At 41.5% G+C, this 21,173-nt stretch overlaps 3 protein-coding genes across 6 annotated transcripts in view; 2 read left to right on the top strand and 1 right to left on the bottom strand.

The window, feature by feature from the left end:
• The first annotated feature begins 1,299 nt into the window (after positions 1-1,299).
• CCR9 (C-C motif chemokine receptor 9) lies at positions 1,300-2,961 on the top strand. The gene is made up of 2 exons (XM_014878360.2): positions 1,300-1,317; positions 1,801-2,961. The coding sequence occupies exons 1-2, from the start codon at positions 1,300-1,302 to the stop codon at positions 2,959-2,961; spliced, it is 1,179 nt and encodes a 392-aa protein (XP_014733846.1).
• Positions 2,962-6,525: 3,564 nt separating this feature from the next.
• FYCO1 (FYVE and coiled-coil domain autophagy adaptor 1) overlaps positions 6,526-21,173 on the bottom strand; it is a 45,651-nt gene continuing 31,003 nt past the window's right edge. The window contains exons 15-19 of one of the 4 annotated variants that reach the window (XM_014878401.2): positions 16,758-16,841; positions 14,380-14,475; positions 12,505-12,715; positions 11,134-11,243; positions 6,526-10,688 (exon numbers count right to left, since the gene is read on the bottom strand). In XM_014878401.2, the coding sequence (XP_014733887.2) occupies positions 10,613-10,688; positions 11,134-11,243; positions 12,505-12,715; positions 14,380-14,475; positions 16,758-16,841 (577 nt within the window). In that variant the 3' untranslated portion in view covers positions 6,526-10,612. Of the gene's footprint in view, positions 10,689-11,133; positions 11,244-12,504; positions 12,716-14,379; positions 14,476-16,757; positions 16,842-17,974; positions 18,120-21,173 lie in introns of those variants that run through there. The other 3 variants (XM_014878404.2, XM_088165254.1, XM_088165256.1) reach the window with 3 other exon arrangements.
• Positions 19,645-20,661, top strand: CXCR6 (C-X-C motif chemokine receptor 6). The gene is given in 8 exon segments (XM_014878405.2): positions 19,645-19,724; positions 19,726-19,846; positions 19,848-19,968; positions 19,971-20,049; positions 20,051-20,145; positions 20,148-20,325; positions 20,327-20,488; positions 20,490-20,661. Coding segments are annotated over 8 exon segments (1,008 nt in total).

The following is a 21,173-nucleotide window of genomic DNA, read 5'->3' as shown; positions in this document are numbered from 1 at the left end:
CTGGACCCCTGCAGCAACTGTGCTTATGAGTTCCCTTACTCTTCCACTATTCATGTCTTTCTTTCCCACGAGCAGCCTCTATGAAAAATAAACTGAATTACAGATCACTTTTTTCCCCCCCAGCAAACCGGCCCAGTTACAATAATCTTTTTGTTTGCATTTAAGGTAGGTCTGACAGCTAGAAGAAAACAACATGAAAAAGCTCCCTGGGGATACACAGCTCTGCAACCTTCACCAGATGCTGCAATGACATATTGGAAGGGAGTTCTAGGGAGAAATCAGGAGCTCACTGATTGCCTGATGCCAGCCACAGGTGCTTTTAGTCAGCCCACAGTGAGCAGTCAGAGGGAAGTCAAAGCATGAACATGGGCCATTTCCCCATGGAAGAGGTTTGGCTCCATCCACTTCTGCTATGGTCTCTGCAAGGCCACCTCTTAGTTACATGAGCTGCTTTTGAAGGGGTCTGGAGGAAAGGTCTGTGCTAGTTGAAGGTCCCCAGTAGCACTGTTCCATCTTGTGTTGTCATCAGGCTTCATCCCTAGGCATTATTCTGGACAAGCCGGTGCAGAACATGTGGAATACTTAGGTGCATTTGTCTTGCATTGAGCCCACCAGGCTCAGCTACCTTTTGTGATGGTGGACTGACTAGAACAGCAATCTGCAGCAGAAAAAGCCCAATATTTTTTAGTTTACTGGGGCTTAATGATCAGCTTTGCAGGCCAACAGCAATGAGCACTATGCCTAAACTCACAGGTAAGAAAGAGAAATTGCAGAGATTAATCACTTGCTGCAGAGGATGCAAATATTTAAGACTGCAAAGTAATACTAAAGCCAGGTACTTTTCCTTCTTAGTTGCTAGATAATTTAAGAGGAGCATTTCAATTTTTCTCATGAATCTTTTGCAAGATACAATGCTTTTCAGATTACTTTTTATATGTGCACACTGGGGAATCTATAGCTTGTTAAAAATGAGATTGCGGTGACTGTAGTACATAAAAAGGCATAATCAGCACAGTGCCATAGAGAAGCTGAAGACCTAATATAGGCTAAATGTAAATTTTTTTAATGGAAGTAACTAAATAATTCAAATCAGCGACATCAATTTCTGTGTGGTTTGCTCACCTTCCGGCCAGAATTGTTGCTGAGAGTTGAGGTTTTTATTAAAGGTAGAAGAAGAAGAAGTACAAGGAAGCGAGTCACAGTCCTGCTTCAGAGTTGTTTCAAAGCAGTTGTTTTCCCCCATCTTTCCTCTCCAGGCTACAGAGCTTCCCTCAGGACTGAGAAGCGATCTGGCTGAAGATGGCAGCTGCAAGTGTAGTGAGTATACAGCTATGTCACTGTTCATCTCCTTTTCCTTCCCTCCCCTCTTTGTCTCCGTCAGTTTTCTGCCTCTTTCGAGCCACTGGTACCATCCCAGCATAGCAGTAACACAAAGACTTCTTCTCAACATCTTTCCAAGTTGAGCATTTTGCCTTTTGTTATGTATTTGAAGCCAAGTAAACCATGTTTTGAGTTATCTGACAGAGATAATGCTTTTACCACCTGCCATTTTAATAACTGAAGTTGGCTCGATATCGTAAACTGCTCTTTTGTAAGTTTTTCACTCAATGGGTCATTTTTATAAATCTCTGCTGTGTTGCACACTTCAAGAAATCTGAAATGACCTGTTTCACTGGCAGCCTTTGCACTTTCTCATTTAAATGAAATACATTAGGCATCTTCAATTGCATCTGATGGAGAGGGGCAAATGTATGCTTTACTGAGCCTCTCAACACAAATTTACTAGATATCCTATTGCAGGTCACACATCCTGGCAAGAGTAGCCTGGATTACTACAGGAATGACAGCATGGTGCTGTCCCTGTGTGAAAACCCAGTGAACAGCACAGACTTCATGTGTGACAAGAGGCAGGTCAGGCAGTTTGCTCAAGCCTTCCTGCCAGTGTTTTTCTGGCTCATCTTCACTGTGGGCACAGTGGGGAACACCTTGGTTGTGCTTGTCTATTGCAAACACCATTTCAGGAAGAACATGATGGATCGGTACATGCTGCACCTGGCCATCGCCGACCTCCTGCTCCTTTTCACCTTCCCCTTCTGGGCCAAGGCTGCTTCCGATGGATGGATCTTTGAGGACTTCATGTGCAAAGTTGTCAACAGCATGTATAAGATCAACTTCTATGGCTGCAGCTTGCTTCTAACCTGCATCAGCTTTGAGAGGTACATCACTATAGTCCAAGCGATGAAAGCTAAAACTTGTAAGCGAAGGTGGCTCCTGCGCAGCAGGCTCATGTGCCTGGCAGTCTGGCTGACATCTGTGAGCCTGTGCATCCCAGAAATCATTTACAGCCAGAGCACACAGGTGGGAGACGTAACAGTTTGCAAAATTATGTACTCATCAAATGTCAGTGTGGTCTTCAGAGTTATGGTCCTGGCCTTGAAAGTCATCATAGGATTCTTCCTCCCTCTCTTTGTCATGGTGATTTGTTATGCCCTTATCATCAACACCCTCCTACAAGCCAAAAGATCCCAAAAGCAGAAGTCGCTGAGGATCATCATCATGATTATCACTGCTTTCCTCCTCTCCCAGTTCCCGTACAATATTGTTTTGCTGGTCGAAGCCATCAACACCTACACCGGGGTGGTGCACAGTTGTCAGGCTGCCAACCAGCTGGACATCGGGCTGCAGATCACCCAGAGCATTGCCTTCCTCCACAGCTGCCTCAACCCCTTCCTCTATGTCTTTGCTGGCGAGCGGTTCAGGATGGCGCTGGGCAGGATGATGCAAAGCTGTGGCTGCTGCTGGAGCAGGGGCCAGGAGCACTCCTCTGCCTGTGATAGCCAGGAGAACAGCTCAAACTGGTCCTTTGCCATGCTGGGGAGGCGGCGGGTCAGGAACTCCCTGATCCTCAACACTCACTGGACCTCCTCTGTTACCTCCCCTCCTTGCAAAGTCATACTGTAAGTTAGTCCTCACCTTCTCCTCTCTAGAGAAGCACCAAGCTCTTTGAAACAATCTGTACACCCCAGAGATTATCCTGGAGGGGCAGAAAGGGTTGGGGGCTTGTCCTTGACGTGCAGGACCCAACTGAGGGTTGCTTGCTGAGAGAACAGGAAACCTTTGGCAGATGGGGGCAAAATGGAGCCATACTTACTATAAACAGAACTGATAGATGTCAAAAACTACCTTTGTGACAGCTGGCCCATCTACAGCTTAGACCACAACCTGACATAACAAGTCTCACAGCAGGTGATAAACCCAGCTATGGCAGCAATAGAGGCAGATGAAGCATTCTGTCCATAGGAAGGAGGGGGTTCAGCCTTCATTTTCTGTCATACCAGGTTCCCCTGTGAAGGTGGCCTGACTTGGGAGCCCTGCCAGATTCCTACACCAGATCCCATCCCGTGTAAAGGAGAATGGCCTTTAGCTCTCACAGTGGTTTGTTGCAGTGAGCAAATGCTGCTCTGTGCCTGGGCAAATGCAACTCTGGCTGCATAGGTGGTTTTTCTTGCAAAGAAAAGCTGGTTGTTCATGTACATAAAGGGAGCATTGCAGAGTGTGCAGATCTGTCTTTCTCCTGTATTTTAGCTGTGTGATGTCAGGTACGATGGCTCCTGTTTTGATACTGGAAACAAATCACCCCTCACAATAAAAAATTAAGGGCTTCAGAAACATTGAGCTGTCTGTCCCAGGAATATTTGCTGTGTGGTGCAAAGCTGTCATAAATCAGAATACAAAAACCAAACCCATGGTTCAACTGACTGCCAGTTATGCACCAATATCTTTGGAAAATATATTTAACCTAGCAATATATTTATATATATAAATATATTTAACCAGCAAGAGAGCCAGCAACTGAATGTCAAACCTAATGAAATTTGGAATGAGACATCAATTTGTGGAGGCTGCCATTCCCAGAAGTGGTGTGCTGTATTGCACCCCAAAACCTGAGCCCACAGGGCATCATTTATCTGTTCCCCCTTGCTCATCCCCTCACAGGGACATGGCCTCGCCTGTCCTGCCTGACTGCAGACTGCACCTCCTACTCTTCAATTGCAGGATGTAGTGGCTCAGGAGGCTTTGTTTTAAATAGTATAATTTAACCTAGTTCGTCTTCTGGTACTTAGCTTTTCCAGGGAAAATGCGTTTTCGTTGCATTTATCATTATGTTGGTAAACAAGAGCTTTCTGCAAAGTATGGTGCTGTTTTTCTAGCTAATAGGATACACCTGAGCAGATGGAGTTCAAGTTTCATATACATTTATTAGGATTTTTTTTTTTTTACCTTTTCCTTAGGAAGAAAAATAGCCAAAGATGTACATATTTTTTACTATATGTGTAGGAAGGGTGTGGGGGGGGGTTTTGTGATTCGTGCTCAGCAAACAGAAGCCAAAATTAAATAAAGGCACTGCCACATACACCAAGGGGATGAACTGGTTGTTTCTTGCCCAAACATCCTTCCCAGTTCAGATCCATATACATAACCTATTTGCAATCACAGTATTTACCCCTCTCAAAAGAGGCCAAAAGAAAACTCTGCTTAGAGGGTTTATTTCAATTATCTAACCCTTGTGTGGAAGCTGCAGCTGAGAACCCTGCAGGCACACCTGCTCCTGAGGCGAGGGCTGGGGTGCAGTCTGGGGAGGCAGGGCAGGGGAGGAGGGAGCACATTGGGGGCAGATGTTTCTCCACAGCAGCTCAGCCCCACTACCCCTTCCTGAGGCTGGGGGTGATGGTGCTCTTACACAGAGGGTCCTCCTGGCCCCCAAAGAGCCCTTGAGTTATGCAAACAAGTAAGTGTGCAAACCTTAGCTACTGCAAGCTCCTCTTCCCTGCACTACATCTCACCAGACCTAGAAACTTGAACTTTGTGGCCATCTCACAGAAAGTAAAGCTTCTTCAGTCCCCAAAACGCAGTGGGAAATATTCATGCTCGATCAGCAGGGGAAACTGCTGAGGATGGTGAAATGTCAATGAACTTACAGTGGTTTGGGTGACAGGGTTGTCTCTGGGTCATGCACATCCTGCTCTGAATCAGGCTGCTCCCATCTCTTTGCCAGGGGAAGTTGGGGACCAACCTCCATGGGGGTGGTTTTCGTTCTTGGGGTTTGTTCCACCACGGCTGCCTGCAGTCCAGCAGCTGTTGGTGGCTTCCCAAGCTGCTCCCACCACACAAACTTGGGGGGAAGCTGCCTCCCAGCATCCCTCTGGCTGCAGCCTCATCACCAATCCTTCCTGTTGGTCAGCACACAGCACGGACTCAGTCATGGAGATGTTTTCTGCCATTACTCCCTCTTGCATCTGCTGTGGGCCTCTGTCTGCCAGCAGCACAGCTCCTTGTGGTCAAACCCTTCTTGGGCTCCTCTGTCCCTCTGCCCTGATATTTTACTTGGATTTATCTTGCCACAATCTATCTTGGGCTGACTAGGGTGACCCCAGCCTTCACCTGATGCTCTCTTCCAGGATGGGAGGTTTCCTCACAGGCAAAGAGTATTGCCTCCCTTGTCCCATGAGCAGTCCCAGGGGACTCCGCTCATGCTTTACACAAAGCTCTAGCAGGATGGGCACCAAGTAGTTACTGGAAGTCCTAGGAGAGGCCCAAGATCTTCCATAGCTTGGGTCCCGTCCCTTCTCTTTAAGGGCATTTAGATGTTACCAGTTTTGGGCTGTAGTCCCCTATGCTGTTGCTCTTCTGTGAAGAGGCAGCTGGACTCGTCCCTGCCCAAGTGCTGCATTGTCACCATGATGCAGGCAGTCATGTAGCGTGGCACCAGCCTGCTTGTGGTACAAGGGGAGGAAGCTGGGAGACCCCATGAGAAACTTTCACTCTCTGCAGGCAAATCTACCTACCCGATGCCTGCTCTGCCTGAAACAGAGATGTCTTTATAGAAGCACCTCATCCAGAGAGCAAGGAAGTGATGGAAGGGCGTGAAAGTATAGGAATTATTACTATATTTGGACTTCCACTTCAAGGACTAATGCAGAGGATACCACAACCTTGCGGCAGCTTCACATGGTCAGAAGAAATGACCATGTTTTCTTCCACAGAAAAATGTTATCCTGTGTGTGCCAAGGCCTTGTGGTACCTTGGTGTTCTTGGGGCACAGACCAAGAAATATAAGGCAGAAGTAGTGTTGGGAGAGCCCCTTTCCCCTAACCCCGAGGGAGGGGGTATTACCCAGTACAGATAAAAATGCATTACTGGAGATGGACACAAAGACTTTCAACAGCATTTCCCTGCAGAGCTGAGGTACATCAAGGTATGGTCACTTACACATGTAGTGGCTATATGTAAAACTCACTCTTTGCAGCTCCCTCATACTCCAGATTAGGCTTTCCTGGAGCCTCTCCTAGAGGAGCCAGGACTCCAGATGCCTCTGGAGATGCTCTGAAACTTCTATTGGTAATTGTAGCCTTGAAATGAGGGGATGGTACAATATAAATTTCATAAAACCCCCAAGTAGATTATACAATCATCAGATTTATCTTCCACACAAAGCTATCTTTACAAAGCAAAAAGGGACAAACATTCGCAATGATAAAGAATTTTATTCTTAAATTCCTGAGGTTAAAAGAGGAAAAAAAAAAGCATCAAGAAAAACATTCCAACACAACCGTTTACATTTCAGTAACTGTACAGACACTGGTATACATGATTTTCCCCATATCTGGATCAGGAAGTTTGATGTGAACAGGGCTTGCAATTCTTTGGCAGTTAAGACCAAAAGATGCTTCTGAACAAGTTACAACCTCAGTGATTGAGCATAATTAAAACTATAGTGCAATTTCAGTTTTAGGAAAGAAGTCAGGCTTTTGTAGCTTTGCTATTTTGTAACTCTTGTACAATAGCTCTTTTATTTTTCATAAAGAAACATTGAGTAATGTTGAGTAAAGGAACACTGTCATTTTCTTGAAGAAACTACATTCTTTCCTTTGCATAAACCTCTTTGTAACAAAAAATCTTACCCTCCATATCTCTTTACCCTTTCCAGCCCCCAGAAAAACATCTAATTGCTTATGCTGACCACTTTTTGTCCGATGAATGTGACATCTCCTTCAATTAATTTCATGATCAATTTAAAATATTTTCGTCTTTATTGCATTCCTGCAGATAATAAAAAGTCCAATTCAACAGATCACCTGAGCACCTATAAATAAACAGATTTTTCAGCATTGCTGGCATAGCTCACACGAGCAAGCATTTTATGAATGGAAAAATTAGGTGCTTGAATGAAATCATCTCTTGCACAATAAAATAATCTCTTGCACAAGCCTGCCCTTGTTCAAAGTCCTTTACTGATTCCAGTAATGAACTGCCTAGGACATTTAAACAAAAGGTCTCTACTAATGTCAGGTTCTTGACCGTCTCTGTGTTGCTGTTTTGGTATATAGTTAGCTATAGAACGGCAGTAAAAAAACACACAGCAGCACGGTCCCCTTTCAAGATAGGAAAGGGACACTTGATTGTAACACCACCTTCCTTAAGTACACTCACTCGTTAACCCAAGAACAGAATACAGAGCATTGGTCAGAGCGAGCAACACCTCTTGCACAGATGTTTTCATTACATACAACAGAGTTCTCAAAATACACACTGTAAACAGTAGCAGGTGCCTTTGTTTGTTCCTGGGAAAACCTCTGCCCCCAGGCCAGTCCTTGGGAAAGCCCCGTGTTCTCACACAGCTTTCCCAAGGGCTACTGTGCCTCCACATCTCTGGACAGCCTCTTCCGGCTGTTATGATGGGATTACTGCTCCTGGGAAGCTTCTTTGAACAGCTGCACTCCTGTCCACTTGCAACCTTACCAGCCTGTTATTTCATAATTTGAAACTTTTTCTCCTTAAGTACTTTGGTCTTTGGTCAGAAGCAAACATTTTCTTTTAATCTTTAAACTAGAGGTTCTGACTCCCACTCTTAGTCCTCTTTCAAAGAGAGACAAAAAAAAGTCATAAAATTACTCTCAAAGGGCAGGAAAACCTGAAGAGAAGGGGTCATAAAGTCTCAAAAGCTAAATGAGAACAATCCAGTGGATTTACTTCCCTTGTCCTAAACACAGGTTTCAGCCAGTCTCAGGACTATCTACATAAGAGACCTCCAGAGAAACATCTGGCTTACTACATGGAGACTATTATTTCAAGAGCTACAATGAACAGGGGCTTATAAATATTTGTCACAGGATAAAAAAAGTCAAGAAGTGGATGTGGAGAGGAAACCAAAAGGCAAGGCTGTCAAATTTTTATTAGAAAGACTTCAAATATTTTTTAACAGAGATGTCATATTTTGGCTGAAGATACTTGACAGTGTCCCTTTACCTTACATTTGGCATTTTAAGAAAGATATCCCAGTAAAATTAGTATTCTAAGTAAACAACAGCAAAATGTTTTAAAAAAGCACACCTAAAAGCTTAAAACTGCAGCAGACTTCAGTAACAGCTCCGTGAAATTGCATAGCATATGGTATACAGTACTCAATTTTTAAGCAATAAATAATCTCTTCTTGCCTAATTAAATATAAAACATAGCTTCAAGACTGAAATATACTGTAATTCATGAATGGATCCGCGCCATTTATTGCTTTTTATTACCCATGTCAGTCTCTCTTCCATCTCATTTTCATGCACACAACCAGGTCAGGGCTTAACTACACTGCAGCCTTCAGGAGCTTGCACCTTCCACTGACCACTCTGCCTGGCAGAGGGTTGGGAGCACACCACTACCAAGGGGCAAAAGGCTGCTGAAGGCAAGGGAACACTATCAATGAGCCAGACCTAAATCCTAGGTGCTCCATGAAAAGTAGTAATTCTTTCATAATCTTTTTCAAGATCGCTGTATTATATATTGTTAACAACTGGAACAATTCATGATGATGAGAATAATGAGAAACCTTTAGCTTTAACTGCAATTATTTTATTTTCTATGATCATAAATTTCCCTCTGCCTCAGCTGTTCCTATGTAAATGTCCAACACTTGGTTTGTGATCTCCTGCTTTTAAACAACCAGTCTTTTGGGGTGAGAGATTGCTTATGGGTATTGGACTGGACCAGCAAAACAAACACTAGCTGGCCTCTCCTGACCACCTTCCCTAGCTGAGCTCATTCCTCCAATTCCTGCTCTCTGCTTTTACATTTACAGGTTTGCCCCTTTCCTCTCCCCAAACCATTTGCTTCAGTTTATGCTTGCCCTTTTTTCTTCTTTCCCCTCATGCTTTATTTTCTGTCTCCCATTGTGACCCCTGCATGCCAGCTACAGCTTCCAGGGTTCCCCAGAGGTTGTGCTGGTCTTCTACCAACTGCTGCACTAAAACTCTCCAGGTTTGAGGTTTCCTTGGGAGAACAGTAACATGAGAAATCAGACACTTAAATTATGAGGAGGGCTGGTTGGGAGAAAGAGCTTTTCTTCTTTCTCCTGCCAAATGTTTTGCCATTCTATTGGAAGACAGGTTGGGTTTTTTAATACAGAAAAATCCACTTTCAGGTATTTTGACAAAAAGCTGAAATTCTATACAGAAAGCAGATAGTTTGCATAGAAATTGTGTAAAAGTGAGAACCCAGTCTTCCTTTAAAAAGCAGTGTTAACAGCCCTCAAATCTGAGATGGAAAGTTAGCAGTTGGATAGGGCAACTGCAAGGCTTAGGAAAGGGACAGAATACACTAACCACCACTGGGTGGAGAGCTCGCCAGGCCTGGATATGCATTCCATTTTGGATGGACGTTTCGAGACCAGTTCAAACATTATTGCTGCCTTCCACATGGTCTAGAGAGAGAGAGACGCTGCTGATTTCCTCAGAAACTGTGCTTTCCTGTGAATGCTAAGGTGCTAAGGCAGGAAAGGCAGGAAAAGGAATGCTCCTCTTCCCAAGATCACCCAGTGAGCAGTACTTTATGCCACAGGGGATGTTCCGAGTTCTGCCACTGCTACTCACCATAGGAACTTGGTTTCAGTGGGCTAACATACAGAGTATGGTGTGCCAAAGTGAAAGGAGTTGCTGCTTCATGGTTATTATTTTGTAACTGATATTCAGTGCCAAACATTGGAAAAAGCCAGTTAAGACTTAACAAATCTTAGCCCAAAAGGTATAGAACTCCTATGGTTTGCTGCTTATAAAACTTGGAAAAGATAAAAAATTCTAGATGGATTACAGTATTTGCCTGTGAAGACTGAAGTATTGCATAATTGCTGCTCTGACTGTGAGAGCAGTACAGCAGAACAGAGATGATTATGTTTACACCTCAGTGAAGAAGTCAAACATAGGCATTTTTCTTTATATTTCCTTTTGAAGGATATTTTTGGAAGAAAAATAACTCAATTTTCAGCAGAGAATTTCAGTTTGCATTTAGACACCCCCACACTTATTTTTCTCCCCATTGAAACAATGTCGGTTATTATTGACCTGTTAAAGCAAACAACATGGCTTTTCAGCAATCTGTACACAGTACAGAACCATTAGTGTTCCTGAAAAGGCTTCCGTTTTTAGTGTACACATCTCCTCTTAAGTGCATTAGAACTATTGCATAGTTTCAAAGTCTTCAAACACAGTGGTAATCAGAATGCTTACACATGTGCATAAATAATAGCATGTCTTAAAAATTTAATTAAAAATACACAGTATAGTAAAGGCTATGGAAAATCACTTCCATCATAGATGACAGGTCGCTCAACAGCCAAGTGATAAAACACTCTTTTTGAGATAAACCTGTCAAGGAAAGAAAGAAAGCAAAAAGATCACATTAGCTGAAGCCAACAAGAGAAGAAGCCTTAAAAGTGTATTAAGTCTTTCAGTTTACACTTGGGCAAAAAATTCATTGTTGTCAAAAAGAAGTATGCCTGTGCAAGGGCGGTCAGGTTTGTTGTTAAAAAAGATGACAATCCTGACTAAACTGTCTTGGAATGAGTCACAAATTATTTGCTTACTTCTGTTAACCCTCCCTGAGGTTCAGAAAGAAGAGTGGAATTCTGCTGTGGGGGTAGGAAAAAAACCCAAACAAGAACAAGAACCAAAACTCAGTCTTGAAGACCTCTTGGCAAGCAAGAAAAAAATTATAATACTTACTTCTGAATAGCAGAATAATGGTACATCTGATAAATTCCAGTCTGTAAAACCAAGCTTATTTCACCTTTTATGCCTGGCTAGGACCTACCTAGAGAATGTGTTGTCAAATATCAGGGTGTAGATTCCAGCATTTCTGACTTTCACCTGTCCTCTGATAGTTTCCTTATGAGAGTTGCAGCGAGTCATAGGGATAAGAACCTGGAATTCAATACAAATCAAAATTAAATTTGCTATTTGCCCTATAAATTCGCATTTTCTTTCAGAAAACCTTGATTTCAGCCGCCTTGAAACTCCCAAAGTGCAGCTATGCCTGCAAAACTAATTACTCTAACTGATTAGTATTAAAAACTCACCCAAACTAAAATCTCACAGTAAGACATCTGTTTTCTTTTGGTTATATCTTTACAGCACTAACCTATAGACTATTCATCTCTGCTTTAGAGATAGAATCAAATCCTGAATTTTTAAATGTTAATCTAAGAAATTTTAGGAAGTGGTACATTAAATCCATATATCCAAGAGCAGGATTTAGCTAAATATATCTTTTAATATATGTTTTTATACTCCCTGTGTTATAAAATAAGCTTTCTTAGCAAATCTTAATTGTTTATCTGAGCTTACAGCAAAAGTGTGTGTATCTGTGGTTCTTTGTGTGTCTTGCTGTAAAACCCTAGCACAGCTGTCAGAAGAGCAGCTGACATAGATCAAGGATGACCCTACAAAATACAAAGTTTTACCAAAGAAATATATCAACACAAAAGCAGCATTCACACTTCATTCAGCTTTCAGATTAAGAAAAAGAGATATTTTACATGGAGTTAATAACTGTGTAGTAAATTAACACAAGTTATATAAATGTTTTATTCCCCCAGTAAATCACAAGCATAGAGTTCCCCCTAGCATGCTGGACTAAACCAACAGCTGCTTTCTCTTCAGCAAAACTTTGCAATTAGTTGAGTAAAATAGATTAATTTAATCTGAAATATGGACAGCACATACAAAACCAGGTACCTTGGGCACTGGCAAAGATATTTTGCACACCATCAAGGCACTTAAGTATATGCTTCATTGTAAGGAATGTAAGTAAACCAAAAAATGTATCTGTTTCCCTGTGACTTCTACTCAAGAGCCTGGAAAAGCCTGCCTTAAAGATTTTACCAACTAAGTGAAATTGAGAAAAAAAAAGAATTTTGCAGACTTAGACATTTAATTTTGCTTAATAATACTGGGCGAGTTTCAGATGCAACAAATAGAAGCTACAGGGCTTTTCAACTCAACTTTTGCAGGCAACATTAAAGATACAGCTTTGCCTTTAGCAGAACTGCAGCTTAACTGGAGAAACAAATCCTCAGTGCAATAACAACTGGCATTCTGGTGAAAGACCTCCTAACAATATTTGTCAATTCCTGTAGGCTGGATTACTACAACCTCTAAAGTAGTAGGGAGGCAAAGGCCTTACTTTGCACTGATCCAGGGGCGTGTCTTCAGACTCTTGGTAGACAACACTGAAGGATATGCTTTTGGGGTCCGATGAGAAAATCCAGCTAATTGTTAGCCCCATCTCTGTAACAGTGATGGGAATGACACTGTAGGTGCTCGATTTGATGAACAGCTCTCTGTTGCTTTCTCCAAAATTCATAATCTCTTCTACTGTAAGGGGTAATTTCATCCTGTGAGGAAGAAATATACAAGTACTTGAAGAGATCCAATCCACTTACTCAGACAAATCCACTAATCATCGATTTTTACTTTCCATCTATTTCAGGTAGACTCCACAAAATATTTAGGACAGGTCCACAAGATGCATGAAAATTCAGCCTCAGATGAAAGTAAAAACAACAAAAAAGCTGAGTGATACCAGGAATCTTCACTGCTCTGTCATGAGTGGATTTTCTTCACTTATTTATTTCATTCAACTAAAGAAAACCAGTGCTGGAATCAAGCTTTTTAGAGTTACTACAAATAAAAAAGGAGTGCTGCCCTCTACTGTCCTTTTAAAACAGAAAGCAAGTTACCTGGTTTATTCACATTCCTAGGTGAATATAAAAATTTGCACAGGAAACAGGAGGGATCAGGAGTACAGAGGGGACAGGTGGATGGAATGTGAACAGCAGCTCTGTTCTGAAGTGCTTAATGCTACATCTGGGTCTGTTTTACCCAACCATGCTGCAAAAAAACTGACTCAAAACACTTCCAGTCAAAAAGGAAATTCTTAGCATCTAGATGATGCAGAGTCCTACAGCATTAGATGAGCTGATTTCATTCTGGTGTCTATTTAAGACTGTGAACAGTGAGGCCCTGAAGCAGAAGAACACTGGTTACTTTCTTTAGAGGAAACCAGTAATTTCTAAGATCTGTGGAATCTCACCTACATTACCCTAACTAAAATTAATCTCATCTGTCACTCTTAAGGGCAAACTGTTTGCAAATCAATGAGATCAGAGTAAACCACAGTCCTGTCGTGTCTCAGCTGATCTTTGATTTTAACAAACTAAATATCATTCTTGGTTTTGCTTTACATCCCAACTATAATTCTAGTTACTGCTTTGTTTACCTTGATCTCTGAACAGCAGCAACGATTTGGACTGATTTATCTCCTTGCAGTCTAAATTTAAAACTTTTAACCTTTAACTAAGGCAAAATTTCAAAGCTAGGTTTAAGGGGACAGTGACCAAAGGTGAATTTCTCTAAGTCATGTGCGTTTCCACACATTGGATTCCCTTCTTGGCTGTGCAAGTGACATGCTGTATCACTACTGCATGTAACTAGGAATTTCACAGCAGACACATGCAGAGAATTGTGCACACACAGTACACACAGAACGTGAGCTGAGGCTTAGATGAACATTTTATGCTATGGCATGTATCAACCAAAGCAGGCAAAACAGATTCTGGGAAGCCACCAATAAATAACACATACATGCTCCAAAAGGCCATTCATTCCCTCCCTTTGGCAAAGGTCCAACTAGAGCTGCAATCCCTGACTTGCCCTTGCAGTTTCTTTCAGAGACTGTTAGAACTGCACAGCCTTCTCTTTAAACCCCCTTCATGTCGACAGTGATTCCTGCAATAAAAGTAGGAAATGTTTTCTCATGTGATGTGGACCTACATCTTTCCTTCTATTCTCCAGTTGCACTGAAGTTTTCTAGGACTGAAGAGAGAGGACCTGGCTCATTGCTGCTGCTCTGCATGGTTGAGTTACACCCTCTTGTCCTCCTCTGTGGGATTCCACTGTGGGATACAAGTAAGCAGCTCTTCCAGGAGCCTGCAAGGCTTGTGCTCACTTAGCTCAGCCTTTATGCTTTCACCTATAGCAATGAAATTGTTCTGCTTACATAATTTCTCCTGACTTCAACAAGCATATCTCAGCATCTTGAGCAACTTGCCAGTCTTCGGATTCATCAAAGGTTGAAGAATTACACGTGCTGTTTCTAGAACAAGGAAAAGAAGGAAAATCATGACTCTTTGAGTAGTATGTGATCAAATATGACCTGCATGCTGATGCCTTCCTAAAATAGAAATGTTTTAACTTGCTATCCACTTCTTACCCCAAAAAAGGTGTATGCTCTGGGTGAACACCAGGTATGAATTACAGGACTGGACACAGAGAGAAGGATGACTTTGAGAGTCAGGAAACAAATGCTGATCGTTTCCAAGTAAGTTAGAGCTTCTCTGACTGATTCTTGTTTTGTTTCTCTGCATTCCAGCAGTTTGAGACAATTAAGCTGTCATTCCCATAAAACAGGGAACCAGCTGGTTGGTTCCTTCCAAAAACCAGCGGCATCTAATAAAATGTAATACCATATGTGCTTCTGAACCACCAAGTGCAGTAATTCCCCAAGAGACCATAACTGCCACACTTGCTGTAGACCAACTCTCAACACCAATGCACAGTCAAGCATTTTCTTTTAATCCAATGGGATATTGCTCTACAAGCAGTACTGATGAGCAGAGGGGCAGGAGAAAGTATCTCCTTCAGGTAGTCACAAGCAGCATCTGAATATACTGTGTCAACACAGGCAATTACATGTCAGTTTAGTGCAGTGGCATAATTGTTTGGAAACAGGACGAATTTACTGTTATGACTGCAAATTAAGCTGCACCCACTATTGATACATTTACTGAACTGTTATCTCAATATTCTCTGCTTTTATTCTTGCAGCCTCTTGAATGACTCTTGACTTCTTCAGAGTCACACCACTACTGTTAATACCCTAGAGAGACAGCTGGGATGTGACTGGGGGATTCAAAGTTGTAATTAAGTGCCAAAACCTGAGCTGTAACCAGACACTAGGAATGTAGGAATGAAGTACTTACTACGTGTTGGTCCATAAAGATTAGTACAACATCTGTGCAAACACTTACTGATACAAATAATTTCATTAAGTATCTCTATACAACCAAACAAAGAAACTGATTCTGAAAAAAAACCAAAAACAAACAACAAAACAACAAACTAGAAAACTAAACTATAGCTTGTAAACCTACACATACATTTTGCTTGCACAGTGGGAACAGCAACCGGCTTCATGCTGCAATCTACATAAGTCTCCCCTCCCACCAGGTTAGCTACACAGCTTTAATTTCACAGTCTTGAATTCATGCAGAGAAAGAGAACTACACAATTACAGGCTTTCCAGAAGTGTCAAACTCCATTATTTACTACACAATGCCATTAGAGTTGTTGATTTAATCCATTAATTTCACCTTTCATTTGGAAACCTAAAGTGTAAATTAAATCCCAGGACCAATATATGCTCTGTGTTCTCCTTGAACACACAATTTTCCTTATTCCTGCTGCTGCAACCCAGTACATGGTTAGGTCGTTAGCTTGGCACTTAGCTGTTCCACCCAATACATTCACCACACATCTAAGGCTAAGGGAATGCTAAGTCTCCTAATTTGTGTATTAAATCAAAGTGCCTTATAACCACAAAGAAAATCCTTCTTCTCTTTACGATATCTCACTGAGTCTAACAGTCTAAACTAAAGTCTGGTAGGTGTAATATAAGAAATAGTATCAGGATTTAACTGAAGCATTTTTCCCCTGACAGGAGAATTTATTCTTGTATGACCCATTCACCCTTTGTGTCAGCACCAAGGATGTTCCTGCAGCTTGCCAGGTCCCCAGACTATGAATATGCACCCTCTGGTGTATCTATTTAAACAGTCTGTATTTTTTCCCCTTCTTTTTCTTTTTAAAAGTGAAATGAAGTGGGGCTAAAAGCAGAAAGAACTGAAACATGGAAAAGACACTACAGCAAGAAGAGAATAGCTCTGATTCAGAAAAGGCTCAAGACACAGATTGTTGGAAGCTGATGGAGCATTTTGAAGAATTATTGCTTCATGCTTGTCTTATTCCTATGCACTTCCTCTGGCACCTGCTGTTGGTCCCCATCCCTAAGGTGGATAGTCTGGTCTGGTGTGCCTGTTCATTTTTTACAAACGATACTAAAAATACTGTGGCCAACATCATAAATGGCTTGGAGAGTTAAAAGTTAGAAGTCACTTCTAGAATTAAAACCTGAAAAAAGCTGATTCAAATCTGGACTCGGAAATTTTCTGTTTTATTAAACACCTGAGCTCTGACAGCTGTAGCTATGTGTCTGAGGTGTCTTCATGTGGCTGAGCAGTGAAATCACAGAAGCCATCTGCCTGTCAGCAGTGCAGTGATTTTTGGAGAGAACTTCTGTCATCCAAGTGCAAGTCTTACCGAATTGTGTGAAAGGCAGAAACCTGAAACGGAGACTGGAGGCTGTACAGAGCCCCTAACAGCTGCTTAGCCCAGCAAACACATCTGAAAATGCAAAGAAACAATCAAAGGCATTATGCTGAAGTGCACCAATGATTCCCTGGGCCTGCTGTTATCTAGCAGGTCAGACCCACCCCAGGCACCCTAACTTAGTTATTAGCCTTCCTCTCCAACCCAACAAAGGGCAGAAAAAATAGAAAGAGGACAGTAAAGGATCAGAAGAAAGGGTACCACAGACAGCCCTTAACATGGGCAAGAGAAGAGGCATGATTTGGGATGGAGCAAGGGGGATACAGAGCTCACTGAGTTTCTAACAGGGTGCAAGACAGTGTCTTACATGAAGGTGTATGGGTGGGAAAGGGGTACAAGTGTTAAGGGCAAACCCTGGCATATGTTGAGATGGTTAAGCATCATACAGACAACTGCAAAACTACACACAAAAAGATAGATGGACTTGAAGATCCATCACTGGGTGCAATGGGTGAGCTGCTTACTGCTATAAAGGAAATTCCAGCTATTTCTTAAAAAAGTATACATAACTTAGCTATGCTACATCCTGTATGAAACAAAGGAAAACAACCAACAAACAATACAAAAGGACTCCTCAGCCTTAAAACTTGTCACACTCTATCTTCAAGATAAGAGACAATACAGAGAAAGCAAGCCAGGGAAACAATCATGACAAAGGAATATTTCTGTGCTGCAGGGGACAATGTGCAAAAATTTTTTTTTAAGTTTCTTTTTCTATTGTGATAGGGAAGAGGTTTGGCAAAGGCTCTGAGATGAAGACAGCTTTCAAACATTGCATTTGCAAAATGTTCAGAACAAGCAATTAGGGATTACCAGAGTGCTTTCAAGTCCCTTTTCCAGCAGGAGGCAGCAAACACACAACTGGAAATCAACACTAAAAATACTGACATACTGCTGCCAGTATAGCCCAAATACTGCAGCCCGTAGGTCACCAAGGCTACAGCCACCTCTGTGAGGTAACACTAGTTTAGATACCTTTGAATTTTCTTTTCACACAGTTCTTTAGAGGCTATTAAGGGAAACTGAAGCAGAATTATAGGAGAGATACAGAAGAAGCAGTTTCTGGCCTGAGTTTACACCAGTATTCACCAGGAGCCCCAGGTCCTTTCAGCAGAACTGCTGCCCAGCCCTCCCTGCCCAGCCTGTACCTCCACAGAGGATGCTCCATCCTTGAGCCTACAGGTTCCCTGCAGCCAGGGTGGTTTCTGCACCCAGGGTCATTCACAGCTTTACAATCAAATATTCTTCAGACTGACACATCCAGGAGTGACAACTACTCTCTCAGCCCACTCCCTATAGGGGATAAATTCACACAATCCATATGTTACCAAACAGCTTAGCCACTGCTGTGTCATCCTCATACCTTATTCTGCACCTGAAAATAACTGATAAAAGCAGGTGGTTATCACAACCTATTGCTCCCCTGTTTGACAGGAACAGTTTGTGAATATTTAGTACCTTGCTCCCAGTTAGTTTCTCAGAGGCAGAGAAATTGCTATCACATACAATGAAGCACAAGTGAGACCTCAGTTTTTAAAGAGCATTACACAGCCTTACATTTCTTGTGTCAATAATGTTCTCACAATAAATGATGCTGCAGAAATAAGTCAAATTTGGTGCTGTTTTTCTTTATATACATTTGCAGGTACCAAACTTAAGTAGTCAGAGATACAAGCTCACTGCTCTACAAGTCAGAGTCTGCCTGCATGGGCTCATTTCTCTCAATAGTGTTTCCCTCTCTTGCAGAACCAAGGGATGCTCAAACTGCTGTACATTAGCACTCACTGAGTGAGGTCTTTCAGCCAATTTTAAGGATTCAGAGGTGAGTTCTGCTAATCTACTAGTAATATCTTGTAGTAGGATTAATCTCACAGAAACATGGTTTTTGTAGCTCGAGAGAGGGCACTTAGCTTTTGGGCTAAATCTTTAAAAAGCCAATAAACCTATCTCACAAAAGACTTAACTGACCAGGCAAACAGCTTGCAAAGATTGCTAGTCTTAGGGCTGTTACTTTTATGTGCTGGCAACAGCCCTGATTGCAAGGCTGTTGAGTTAAGGAGAGGCTTAAGGAGTTAAGCCTCTCCTTAACTTGGAGGGCTGACACTGCAAAACCCCATCAACACTTGAGAGGGAGTGTGATGGAAGGGGCTGACAGAGAATTGGTCACTCCTCCCTCTGAGTAACACAAATGTAGTACATTAACGAAAATCCTTTGTTTCAGTAAGTCACTTGAAATGGGGAAAGGAAGTAGTGCTGCCATCTGATGATGTGACTCACATCTAAAGAACAAGATAAGGTTTAACTGAACCACAGGTTCTGAAGTACTCATTAAGACTCAAACCCTGCCTTTTGGGACAAGTCCAACCCAAGCCAAACAACTCTGATGCTCAAAACATGCAACCTGAGCCTAAATGGTAAATCTGGCAAAACAAATTCTATTTCTCTCATGGGTTTCCCCAGAAACCCTCAATCCAAGCACTGAATCACTGATATATTAGAAAGCTTAATCCTTATACTTTTCAGAAGCCTCTTTGTAATTGTCTTTTGAGTATGCTTTTGAGTCCCCATCAGTATAAATCTGGTAACAGATGATGTATTCAAATCCACCAGCTGTTATGTTTGGGCCTTGACTGTCAAGACAATCCTCTTCAGCAAATAAATGGATTTGTTTTTGTCTGTCATGGATGCTTTACTACAGCTCTTATCTGTTAGTGCTTAGGATTTTGTCTGTCTCCTGGATGCATTAGGATTTAATTATTTGCTGACTAAAAAAATCTCAATATGTCTCCTTCCAGGCTGCCCTTAAAAAGAAGGCAACATGGCAACTATAGATACTAACTTTTATTATAACTCCTCCATCACTGATCCCTATGAAAACAGAAATGAGAATTTTCATATTAATAAGAGTCTTCCTGCCACATATGTGTTTTGTTGTTTTCATCCTTGGCCTAGCCAGAAATGCACTGGTCTTTGTCATACTAAGTTTCTATATGAAACTGAAGATTCTGGCAGAAACTGACAGTACTTCTGCTAAATGTGGCTATAGCTGACTGGGTTTTTCTTTGGATGCTGCCACTCGGGGTATACTCTGCTGCTCAGGAATGGACTTCAGGCACTGTGGCATGTCATATTACATGGGGCTTGTATACACTTCACTGTTAACTCTAATGTCTATCACCTCTGATCAGCTTATTGCTGTTACTTTTGCCACCAAAGCCCATGCGTCAAACCAAACGAATGACACAGGACAAATTAATCTCTGTCTTGATCTGGGTGATCTCACAAGCATTTGCTGCACCATACTTTGTTTTTTAGGAGATGTTAGTTTTGATAAGGCAATATGTCAGGAAGAATTCTCAAACTATCACACAGAACTGGTTCTTGACGTGATCCAAGTGACTCTTGCTTATTTTATTCCCATGCTAGCCCTGATCACCTGCTACTCACTAATAATTAAAATTGTACTGTGTGCTAAAAGTCTTGAAAAGAAAAAAATCTATAAAAATATTTCCTATAGTTGTCTTGTTTATTCTTATACAGATACCCTATACTTTCTTCAGATTCATAAAGATCATACATTGGAGCTTTAAACTGAATAGCAGCTTTGAATATGCAATTACCGTAACAAAAACTCTTGCTTATTTTTATGGCCGTCTTAACCCTCTATTTCTTCACGGGAATGAAAATCAGGAAGTACTAACACAAAATTATTAAAAAATCAAGATCTGCCAAATGACAAGTTACAGCTCAACAGTGGCAAACCACTGAAGAGGAAGACTCTTAACCTTTTACTGCTTTATATAGTGCAGATGCCACAAGCATGTACCCACTATAAAACTAAAAAATCTGGCAACTATTTTTCAGCTTCTTTTTTCTGTTTGTTTTGTTTGTAAATACTGATGTAGGGAGCTTGAGTGAAAGAGGAAATACAATACCATGAGTAAAAACACTGTGATCACCTTAGAACCAACTTATTTTCATCATATTTCATTGCTTCTTGCTTTTTTAGTCCAAGCTGGTACTGAGTTAACAGTGCAGAAGATCTTCAAAAAGTATAAAAAAACAATGAGATAAAACTCAATTTTTCATGACATAAAGATAATTTGAATTTCCTGACTCCCAAACCTCTGGCCTGCTGCTTTTCCATGAATGGTGTTTGTTAATGAAAGCTTTTCTGATTTGTTTCAAATATATTACATATTTTAGTTCAGCCCATTCATTTAATGAGAATTCCTGGATTAAAAACATATATATCTCAGTCTTCATGCTGGGTTTCATGTGTGGTTGGGTTCTATTGGATGTTATGGGGTTTTTTTTTCCATCTAGGACAAGCTCAGTACATAAAAT

The sequence above is a fragment of the Sturnus vulgaris genome, chromosome 1, assembly GCF_052056855.1.
Source record: "Sturnus vulgaris isolate bStuVul1 chromosome 1, bStuVul1.hap1, whole genome shotgun sequence".
In the NCBI taxonomy this organism is placed as follows: Eukaryota; Metazoa; Chordata; class Aves; order Passeriformes; family Sturnidae; genus Sturnus; species Sturnus vulgaris.
Note: the sequence above shows the minus strand (reverse complement) of the source record. Positions and strands in the feature narration are given on the sequence as shown.